A 12,834-nucleotide genomic window follows, 5' to 3' on the forward strand; every position below is an offset into this window, starting at 1 on the left:
GAACCGCGCGGAAGATTTTTTCGAGCGGGCGGTATCAAACAATCATTTATTTAATGTGTTTTCAATAGTTAAAAGATAACACTTATTTTATGTAAAATATTATTACGCCCTTAATGTATTACTTTTTAGCTATATCTATTTTAAAATGTAATATTGATTATAACGTGGAATACATTTGCACTTTGGTGCAATTGTATTCGACAATTAAAGTTTATATGTAACCGGTTTTCTGTGCATGTCTTCGAATAGAGTTTTTATCCGCATTCAGTAGTCGTCCTAAATTCTGCACACAGGATGACAGAGCCATGAACACACACACACACGCACGCGCACACGCACCCACACACAAGAAATGAATAAATAAAAAGAAACAAACGTGATGTAACTTTTTAAATTTTTTTATTTGTTAAAACGATTTCCGAGTTAACGACATTTAAATTCATAAACAATAAATACAGTACAATAATATATTGAAATTCTATCAATAAATAAAACATTAAACAAACTGAAATTTCAGTCAACCGTGATGCTGTATGTACATAACAATATGCACCACTAGCAGCAGATATTACAAAAGTATGGATTCACGTACAACGAACTAGGTTAACATCCACAAACAAATATATTATACATATGTATATTTTTCCTGCTTTATAACTAACCATTTCTGCTTTGTACCCCAAAGCGTTTGGAAGTGTGCCTTTATAACTATGCCTTTTCATATTTGATGATTTTCTTCACCTGATGATCGGCTATGCCCGAAACATAAACTTATATATTGAGGCAGTTTTAACTGATTTGATCTTGATTTTTTTTTTCTATGTCCTGCCTATGATTTAGGTCTATAGGCCTATATATATTTAGTTAAAAATTTATACTTGTACAACTAATGATGAAAGGTATTATTTAATTAAACCAACAAAAGACAAATTATTGACAATGAAACTATTTTCTTTTCAATACGCGCATGACAGTACCACTAGAAAAAACCGTTATATCAAAAATGTTATTTTTGAATGGTAGAGTTGTCTCCACCATTCCTAAATTTTCGCTGCAGATAGTAAATACGTCATTGACGTAATCTTCAAAGAATAGATTTTGGAACACAATAACGCGTTTGCATCTATTCAAATACCTCATTATGGTTTGTTTGTCTTTTGTTGGCTTCATTCTGATATACGTGAAGCCATTCCATTTTAATATATCTGCTACTTTTGCCGTGTCACTGTTATGTACAGCAGAGCACGACGAAGCTATCAGGTAGTCTATATTGCTGTTGTTGTCGTTTTCGGAATCAAAGGCGTACGTTTCCTTAAAAGGCAGAAGTGTGCTTTGCCTGTGAAAGAAAACATGACGTAAATAAAAAATAATGATTTTCGGGTTTTTGGGGAGCATTTTCCTGCATGAACAAGAATAATAGTTGGTGAACCTACCATGAAAACACGCCTCTGGTTCGTTGAGGGCGTTTACAACGACCCGTCGAATGTAACGGTTGTTGCTGTGTTGATTCTATATGAAATCAAATATATATAATATTATATTATAACAATCATATGAGCAGCGTTAAATAGTATCGTTCGCCAACAATGCATTTACTTTAATTTACCTTTGTCCACGGTTTCTTCTTCTTTCGGGTTGAACGGGTGCTCTTCCGAGGGAACTCTTACGAATGTACTATGAATAAATTATATATATGTATATATGAATCGAATAAATAAACAAAAATGTAATGTCAAGAGAAGAAAAAATACTTACGGCATTATTGGTATTCTTGTTACTGAAATTATAAAAAAAAAAAGAAGAAAAACTGGTTTTATTATACAACTAATAGTACGTGGTGCTGGTGCTAGTTTGCAACCAATTAAAACATATACAAGGCTTCTCGGAGAAGGATTTACTACTGGATGTGTTCAGGGTACACATCTGATTCGTGCCCTCTTTGAATATTTATTTATGCCAATGAGCATCAAGTTTTTCAGTATGAATCATATCTATCTAAATATCTATATTATAAGTAAGAGACAAACAAACAAACAGACAGACGTACAAACTCTCTCACTTATAATATAGATATATAACGTTAGTATTGTATTTACCTTTAACACTATCTTTCCATTGTGAAACATTCTGAACTGATGTTCGTTGTACTAAAACCAAATTTAAAAAAAAAAAAAAAGTTGACAAACCACAATCATTGTCATTATGCGCTGCATAACACGGTAAAAAGGGTTACTAATTGGATACATGCAAACAAGCTATCACTAAATATGCTAAAAAACAATTTTATGTTGTTTAGTAACAAATAATATAGTATGTTACCAAAAGATATTATTTTCAACAATGTTCCTATTAATCAAATAACCAACACAAAATTTCTTGGTATATTTATTGACGACAGACTTGACTGGAAAGCCCATGTTAATTACCTTTGCAAATTATTATCAAAAAAAATGTTGGCATGATGTATAAATTGAAATCAATATTTCCTCAAAAAGTATTAAATATTTTATATTCTACTCTTATTTTATCGTACTTAAATTATGGTGTTCTTGCTTGGGGAAATGCTTCAAAATCAATTATTACTAAAATTTTATTAATCCAGAAACGAGCTGTCAGAATTATCTCAGGGGTAATTTTTCGTGCTCACACCCAAGATCTCTTTCAAAAAAAAAATAAAATATTAAAAATTGAGGATCTCTATAGATTTAATGTTGGTGTCATCATGTTTCAATTAACCGCCCGACACCTATAATATCCAGTAAATTCACTTAAAATAAACAATACCACACTCACCAAACAAGACAAAAAGATTAGTATCACCTGCCATTTACTCGAACTAAAATGAATACCCTTGTATACACTGGACCTAAACTCTGGAATTCTCTTCCTTTATCTCTTAAAAAAATCTCATAACTGTGCTTTATTTAAACGTCAATTTAAACTATTATTGGTTGAAGGTTCTTTGTAAATTCTTTTATTATTGATGTATTTGATATTTCTTAAATAATTTATATAATCTATTTTTTACTTGTTTTTTTTTTTAGTTTTAAACATGTTAAACTTATGTGTTAGAGAAAAGATATTAGTTTAATTGTTGTTATTTTTTTTTTGGAGTTTCTAATTGTGTTATAATATTATTTCTATTTTATTTGTTTTGTTTTGAGGAGCCTATTCACAACAAGCTTTGCTTTCTTTTAGGCTCCTCCACTTTATATTTATATATTTGTAAAGTGAAATAAATAAATGAAATGAAATGAAAAGATATATTACAATATTCTTGATAATATCGAATCATGCCCTTGTAAAACTATGGTAACATTATTTCTTCTTGATAAAACAAAAACAACAAAACTAGTGACACTATAGAAATAATATTACGTTGCTAAATCAAACAATACACATTTATGAATTACCTTCAACATCGTCAGTCCACCACGGAGTCATCCACATTGTATGTTCTTGCACTTTACACTTAGCTGTTTGCTGAGACATTATTAGTTAGTATATACTGCTTCACTGAAATGTGTGTAGGATACTGCTTCACTGAAGTGTGTGTAGGATACTGCTTCACTGAAGTGTGTGTAGGCTATATATACTGCTAGCAAAGTGAATTATGTGTGTATACAATTGAATCGTTGGCATTGAACGTTTCTAAATAAAAGACTTCCTTGCGAATTGAAAAGACGATGACCTTCAAAAGTTTATGCATAATTAATAGGCATGAGTATTATCTCCTGGTAAGTTGTACACTGTCTAATCGATGTCCACCTTGGAAAATATCAACGTATGTGATTGTGAATATATAAGAGGCAAGATTGTGTATTTTTAATGTTTAGTTAAAGTCGCGCGGTTGTTGAAAATGAGTAAATCTGAGAGTACAGCCGATGATCTACTGCCATGTGAATTATGGCCGGGCAGTCGAATTACGGACGATATTGTGTTTGGTGAACCCATGCACATCATGTGCGTCGAGTTGAAATCGTTTGAAATACCGACAAACTCGCTGCGCAATTGCTCCCCGCATACGTACATAATGATGATGGTGTTGTTGAGAAAAGCGTTACAGTTGCACTGCAACGATGAACAGCACGCACTGGTGTGCTCTCTTATTGAACCTAGTCGCATCGTGGATGAAACGGTTCGGGGTAAGGTGTCGTGCGGTTACGTGTTCTGGTTGATCTTCCCACGACGTTTGCACAAAATGTTACAGTACGTTGTCAAGTCCATACTGTTGATAAACAACGGATACCTGCCAGCATGGGACACAACATTCTTGACAGACGTCCGATGCGAAATGTTTTCCGACAACGATCTTGATGATGATGATGATGATGATGACGACGATGATGATGATAATGAACCGAAACGTAAAAAGACAAAACGTAAACGAAACGATTCAGCAACGGCGACAATAAAATATGCATTTAAACATTTCGATTGCCGATTGGGTCGTGGAACGTCGCAAATGAAACGAACCAAGATAAATAGCTATGTTCCACACGTGACAGTGCTCGGGGATTTTGAAAGAAGCATTGAAAAATATTTCTGTTTAGACATACCGAAAATCGAAGGCAATCGATTGCCCCCGACTGTTAGAGAACAAGATACAGCAGAGGCGTGGCAAAAGCGCGCAGATCTGTTTACACCAAAGACTCTTTTTTCGTCATCTAGACGTGCAACTCATCGACGTGAGCTGACACGTTTGATTGCAAATGAATCGAGTAATGCGCTAACTCTCGATCAGTTGATGACAATTGCCGACAAAGAATTGAATCTACCTCCGACTCTTAAACTGTCTTTGCAACAGATTGATCCGAGAGTTATAATGAACGAAGGCGATAGTCGTTGTGTAAGCTTCCAACATATGAAAGCGTGGATATTGGAACCTCACATGTACGAGGCGAATTATTTTTTGAAAAGACACTTTCCTGCACTTGAAAGTGATACGAACATTGGTAATACAAAATTGTTTGTTCACGCTATGCGCGATGATGCAGCGCAATTGGACGAAGACAAAATTTCGGCAATCGGAAAACTGTATGTAACCAACCAGAATCAGAACGAAGTGACCATAGACTCGAGGTACGTATTTTATAATCATCATCATCATCATCATCATCATCACCACAACACAAATTGTAGTGTGCGTGTTTTACTTTTGATTTATAATTGTTTTCGTTTTGTTTTTTGTTTTTTTTTTTTTTCTTAATAGGCATTTATACGGTGAAAAATACACGGCAAAGAATCCGGGCATAGTGATGATGAGAAAGATTTTTCACAATTTGCAATTGACTCCGGAAAGATACCGTGACAAGACTGTCGGCAAAATTTTCTTTGACATGTACACGCAAGTGCATATGGGAAGACACGTGCAAATGAGCGAAGTAATAACGCAATCGTATGCCGATATGTGGGATACCGAGATGAAGGGTTGGTGTATGAACGCGTCTAGACACAGTGACGGCAGTTTTGTTCCATTCGTATACGAAGAGGAAACTGACGTGAAAATATCGATAGGTTATCGATATCTTTTGAACATGGTGGCTCTGATAGGTAATGTGGCCGGTGTGTCTAACGCTAAAGGTGAACTTTTGTACATTTTACTGTCGGCTATACGTATCGTATGCCCACACGATGCGATGGCCATGCACGCCATTCTGGTTGGACCTCCCGGTACGGGTAAAACGTCTGTGATGGTAGCCGCTAAATCTGTAATCGGTAACGCTTACTCAGACGACGTTACTTACCGAACACAGAAAGCCGTGCTCGTCGATAATGAGCGAAAGTACAAAAATTCAAAAAAAATACGCTTCATGAACGAATTTGTGCCACCGTCGTCTGGATCTAAAAGCGATAAGAATCCGTTGTCAATTGAAAGCAGTCAAGAAGCGGCAATAATGAAAGAGGAACTCGATTCCGGCTGTACGCGCACCGAACGAACCGAGAAGGTAACGGATCCGAACACGGGAACCACTCGACACGGTGTTCGAACCGTAATCAACGTTTGCGATAATGCCACCATAATGGCCATGAACGAAAAAAACTTGTGTAACTCGTTAAACGAACGAGTTGTCACTTTTGACGTGGCACCCAGTGGTGTTGTCAACGTGCCCAAGAAAATGGAGGGATACGAGAAGGAATTGGATCGTTTAAAAATTCGAACGCAATTCGGCGCTCTGCGCCACAAAGTAATGGAACATGTACGGTTGGCAGAGTGCGGTCTGTATCCACGTCGATCGGAAGGAGATTCGTACAAAGACGATCGTATGCTACTGTTGACTTGCGATAGAATATCTGTCGAATTGGAAAGGCAAGGAGTCCGATTCGGATTCGCCACAGAAACTAGAACCATCAATAAACTCATCGACCTGGCACGTTTGTGCGCCTTTCACAATGCAGTGATTCAAGTGAACGGCTGTCCGTTACAAAGTCTGCACGCCAATACACCTCGATTACCGAACGAGAACACTTGTTGTCTCAATTCAAGAATCATAGCCAAACATCAACGGTGGCTGATGCAACAGGACATGAAGCGACTACACGACATGGTAATGTCCGAGGCGCAGCCGGATCCTGCTGATATTTTGTTTGCATTTTCGTTAATGTGTCCGATGCCACAGAACGAACTGATAATCGTGAGAACGATAGCGGATCAGTTGATTGATCCTTCTCATGATCCCGTTCATCGAGATGGTGAAACTTACTTTGAATTGACGTGCAGGAGCGAAGAGGCGCTTCTGTCCATTTTAGAGCGCAAAACGGGTGTTGCTCGCAAACAATGTAAGGAAATATTGTTGGCTATGCACAGTGGACGGAGTAAGTTGTTTCGAAAAATGGACGATAACGGACAAAAACAGCTTCTGTTCAAATGTAGCGAGGCAACGGAAGCTCATCTTTCGTCACATGCAAACGAGTACCGTGAAATATCGGACGTGATGATGGCAGGAATGTGCAATGCAAAACAGTACAGGGGAAAACATTACATATACGTTATGCTCAATGGAAAACTTACACAAGCCGCACGCTTCTTGTCTCATTTGCCCGTCTTCGCTCGACATATGTACTGGGGCCAGTCAAACTCTCAAGATCCCAAATCCAGCATCAATTATCTAGGATCGGTGCCGAAAAAGTTTACCAACGAAGAAAGATACTGGATAAAAATAAATTTAGATTTTCACGAGACCCGACTGGCGTACGTTAGGAAACTCGCAATCCAATCGTGTGTGACTGGAGACTGCGACGAAAACGGATCAATTGCGGTCGGTGTTGACGTGAAAGAGATTGCCGACAGTTTAAGGGTGTTGAAATGCAGATCATATGACGGTAGCAGAGATAGACTACCGATGCCACCGCCGGTGATGAACAACGATCACACGTGCAGATTGGTATTGGAAACGTCGAACGCTCGAGCCTTTATGGTACACGTTAGCGTCTTTTTGCCACAACATAGACGTTTGAAAAAAATACTCGAATTGTGCACAAAGGTTGTGCTCGAAGATAAAAACGCGTGCCGAGGTAATCGAATACGCGTTCTGGTAAATGACGAGTTCGAGGCGGATGAGCTGAGAAACGGTGTGAATTTGCTAACAAACGACTTGAGACACTTGATCAATTCTTCTTCGATCATCTCGGAAACACCACCACCGAACGTATTCTTTCACGTAAATCTGTTGACGTTGAATTCATTGGAAGACGCGTGTAAGCATTACAAAGTGAAAGCCGGCGAATCAATGATCAAGAGTGTATTGGAAAAGTGCGTGTTTAAAAATATGACTGAACGTAAAACCATCATGTACGTGGATCGTAGTACAAGAGATGTGTTTCAGACGTTAGACATTCAGCAATTGGCCGAAAAGAACGGCGGTAGTCTACCGGTACACAAGTGTAAAAATCCGTATCTGACACAAACGCTTCGAAATCCAACAACCGAGGTAGTAGATCGTGATAGATTAAGATTCAAGTTAGAAGAACCGCAATTTCTTGAAGCCGAACCGTCGCACGTTCAACGACGAAAAGCATGGATTAGAATGTTGTCCGATGGTACGGAGATTAAACTGAGAGAACGATTTGGACACGACGTGGACACTTATTTACGCCACATAAGACTCGTAGAAGATGCAATTATAGAAAAGGACAAACTGCACGCATTCAGACCACTGGTTTACAAGACTGGTGAAAAGAAACTTTCACCGTGTACGTGCTCAAAACAAACGTTATGAACTAATAATATGTAAATATGTATATATAAAAAAAAAAAAATGATTTCATACCATACCCCCGTGCATTCATATTATGTTTATGGTCTTATATAAATTACATTGTATACGTGTGAGTTTTTTTTTTATATATATTTTGTGTGTGTGTGTTGCCAATAAAACGAATGAAATTTAGCCGTCTCGTTCTCTGTTTTAATCATTACACATGCAAGAATACCATTGATAAACGCGCACTTTATAATGATTATGTACAGATAGTATGTTTACTGAAAGAAATAACATCGCGTAATTATTATACACTTCTCATCGAATAAAATAAAAATGTATACTACCGATTCTAGGAAAAATTTTCCGATAAAGCGCCGCGCTGTTATCATGATGGTCTACCTGAATGCTTAACAATGAAGCGCGCTGATTATCATGATGGTCTTCCTGAATGCTTAACAATGAAGCGCGCTGTTATCATGATGGTCTACCTGAATGCTTAACAATGAAGCGCGCTGATTATCATGATGGTCTTCCTGAATGCTTAACAATGAAGCGCGCTGTTATCATGATGGTCTACCTGAATGCTTAACAATGAAGCGCGCTGTTATCATGATGGTCTACCTGAATGCTTAACAATGAAGCGCGCTGTTGTTATCATTGACTTGAAGTTATATTTTCATTTAAAAAAACAAACGAAAAAAAAAAAAAACATTCCTCTAAGAAAATGATGAGACTCAAGAACTAACCATTCAGCTGGCTTACAATCTATCGATACCATAACAGTATTAGTAATTTATCAAAAACTATATAGGGGCGCAATATCGGTAAATATAGAATCTAGGATTGGATTTACGACTAGGCGCGTAGAGGAAGCTTGTTCAAATTGTTAGTATACCAAAATGATTATATATCAAAACGAATTACTCTATCACACATATTCGGGATAACAATTAAAAATATTTCTTTAAAGCTTTGTGACCGGTTCCGGTGACCGGTGTATACACTGACCGACGGTGATACAGACACACGACTAGGCGCGTAGAGGCAGCTGGTTGAAATTGTTAGTATACCAAATGATTATATATCGAAACGAATGATAGAATCGATGGAGATGAAATTCATAAAATACGCTTAATATATTAAACTATAATAATAATAATAATACACATTAAACATATTTCTTTAAAAAATTAATTGACCCTGACTCTTTGGGACCGGTGTATACATTTACCGACGGTGTCGCTTATATCCATCATATTGCCGAGACGGTTTTATTGAAACACTAAAGTAACTAACGATGGAATTACACCCGTTTGTGTATTTCATGATCATCATGCGAAAACTCTACGCAAATTAAACAGGGTAGGAGGAAGAGGAGGCACGATATATTCAATACGAGTTTAAAAGCGCGCACCACACATACACATCAGTGTAATCGACAATCATTCATCGGTTTCGTTGTTTGTTGACAAATCGCGTGTAGTTAACCTTAACTATGGTCAATAAAGAAGATGGTGAGTAAAACAAATATTAAATATATATATATATATATATGTGTGTGTATCAAATCAATTCTCGAACCCTAGCCTAATGCTACAGCGTTACATTACGAGACTCAACAACTAACCATTCAGCTGGCTTACCATCTATCGATACCATAACATTATTAGTAATTTATCAAAAACTATATAGGGGCGCAATATCGGTAAATATAGAATCTAGGATTGGATTTATGACTAGGCGCGTAGAGGCAGCTGGTTGAAATTGTTAGTATACCAAAATGATTATATATCGAAACGAATCACTCTAACACACATATTCGGGATAACAATTAAAAATATTTCTTTAAAGCTTTGTGACCTGGTGTGTACACTGACCGACGGTGATACATGCACACGCCCTACCCGCATTTCTATTGTAATCATCGATAAAAGCAATGCAGACCGATTATAATATTGTTACAATGCAGTGTTTTAATTTGGAAATTAAATTCCGTTTCTACATAGTCGAATCTAAATTAATAAGGAGAGAAGGAGAGGGAGAGAAACCTAAATAGAATTTAAAACATAGCATTTTGATTTTAAAATGTGATGATAGAATCGATGGAGATGAAATTTATAAAATACGCTTAATATATTAAACTATAATAATAATAATACACATTAAACATATTTCTTAAAAAAATTAATTGACCCTGACTCTTTGGGACCGGTGTATACATTTACCGACAGTGACGCTTATTTCCATGATATTGCAGAGACGGTTTTATTGAAACACTAAAGTAACTTACGATGGAATTACACCCGTTTGTGTGTTTCATGATCATCATTCAAAAACCATACGCATAAATTATGCAGTGTAGGAGGAAGAGGAGGCACGATATATTCAATACGAATTTAAAAGCGCGCACCACACATACACATCAGTGTAATCGACAATCATTCATCGGTTTCGTTGTTTGTTGACAAATCGCGTGTAGTTAACCTTAACTATGGTCAATAAAGAAGATGGTGAGTAAAACAAATATTAAAAAAATATATATATGTATCAAATAAATTCTCGAACCCTAGCCTAAGGCTACAGCGTTACATAACGAGACTCAAGAACTAACCATTCAGCTGGCTTACAATCTATCAATACCCTAACAGTATTAGTAATTTATCAAAAACTATATAGGGGCGCAATATCGGTAAATATAGAATCTATAGGATTGGATTTACGACTAGGCGCGTAGAGGAAGCTTGTTCAAATTGTTAGTATACCAAAATGATTATATATCGAAACGAATTACTCTATCACACATATTCGGGACAACAATTAAAAATATTTCTTTAAAGCTTTGTGACCGGTTCCGGTGACCGGTGTATACACTGACCGACGGTGATACAGACACACGACTAGGCGCGTAGAGGCAGCTGGTTGAAATTGTTAGTATACCAAATGATTATATATCGAAACGAATGATAGAATCAATGGAGATGAAATTTATAAAATACGCTTAATATATTAAACTATAATAATAATAATAATACACATTAAACATATTTATTAAAAAAATTAATTGACCCTGACTCTTTGGGACCGGTGTATACATTTACCGACGGTGTCGCTTCTTTCCATCATATTGCCGAGACGGTTTTATTGAAACACTAAAGTAACTAACGATGGAATTACACCCGTTTGTGTGTTTAATGATCATCATGCGAAAACTCTACGCAAATTAAGCAGGGTAGGAGGAAGAGGAGGCACGATATATTCAATACGAATTTAAAAGCGCGCACCACACATACACATCAGTGTAATCGACAATCATTCATCGGTTTCGTTGTTTGTTGACAAATCGCGTGTAGTTAACCTTAACTATGGTCAATAAAGAAGATGGTGAGTAAAACAAATATTAAAAATATATATATATATATATATATATATGTATCAAATCAATTCTCGAACCCTAGCCTAATGCTACAGCGTTACATTACGAGACTCAAGAACTAACCATTCAGCTGGCTTACAATCTATCGATACCATAACATTATTAGTAATTTATCAAAAACTATATAGGGGCTTAATATCGGTAAATATAGAATCTAGGATTGGATTTACGACTGGGCGCGTAGAGGCAGCAGGTTCAAATTGTTAGTATACCAAAATGATTATATATCGAAACGAATCACTCTATCACACATATTCGGGATAACAATTAAAAATATTTCTTTAAAGCTTTGTGACCTGGTGCGTACACTGACCGACGGTGATACATGCACACGCCCTACCCGCATTTCTATTGTAGTCATCGATAAAAGCAAAGCAGACCGATTATAATATTGTTACAATGCAGTGTTTTAATTTGGAATCTAAATTCCGTTTCTACATAGTCGAATCCAAATTAATAAGGAGAGAAGGAGAGGGAGAGAGAGAGAGAGAAACCTAGATAGAATTTAAAACATAGCATTTTGATTTTAAAATATGATGATAGAATCGATGGAGATGAAATTTATAAAATACGCTTATATTAAACTATAATAATAATAATACAAATTAAACATATTTCTAAAAAAAAAGTAATTGATCCTGACTCTTTGGGACCGGTGTATACATTTACCGACAGTGACGCTTATTTCCATCATATTGCAGAGACGGTTTTATTGAAACACTAAAGTAACTTACGATGGAATTACACCCGTTTGTGTATTTCATGATCATCATTCGAAAACCATACGCAAATTAAGCCGGGTAGGAGGAAGAGGAGGCACGATATATTCAATACGAATTTAAAAGCGCGCACCACACATACACATCAGTGTAATCGACAATCATTCATCGGTTTAGTTGTTTGTTGACAAATCGCGTGTAGTTAACCTTAACTATGGTCAATAAAGAAGATGGTGAGTAAAAAAATATTAAAAAAATATATATATATATGTATCAAATCAATTCTCGAACCCTAGCCTAATGCTACAGCGTTACATTACGAGACTCAACAACTATATAGGGGCGCAATATCGGTAAATATAGAATCTATAGGATTGGATTTACGACTAGGCGCGTAGAGGCAGCTGGTTGAAATTGTTAGTATACCAACATGATTATATATCGAAACGAATTACTCTAACACACATATTCGGAATAA

At 36.4% G+C, this 12,834-nt stretch overlaps 1 protein-coding gene across 1 annotated transcript; it reads right to left on the reverse strand.

The window, feature by feature from the left end:
* Nucleotides 1-945: 945 nt before the first annotated feature.
* Nucleotides 946-1,889, reverse strand: LOC140044080 (uncharacterized). Its single transcript, XM_072088560.1, has 5 exons — nucleotides 1,756-1,889; nucleotides 1,607-1,674; nucleotides 1,434-1,509; nucleotides 1,136-1,336; nucleotides 946-979 (listed from the first exon to the last, which is right to left on the reverse strand). Exons 1-5 carry the CDS (start codon nucleotides 1,758-1,760, stop codon nucleotides 946-948), a joined length of 384 nt encoding a protein of 127 aa, XP_071944661.1. The 5' UTR covers nucleotides 1,761-1,889.
* Between the last annotated feature and the right edge of the window lie 10,945 nt (nucleotides 1,890-12,834).

This window comes from Antedon mediterranea, chromosome 3 (assembly GCF_964355755.1).
Source record: "Antedon mediterranea chromosome 3, ecAntMedi1.1, whole genome shotgun sequence".
In the NCBI taxonomy this organism is placed as follows: domain Eukaryota; kingdom Metazoa; phylum Echinodermata; class Crinoidea; order Comatulida; family Antedonidae; genus Antedon; species Antedon mediterranea.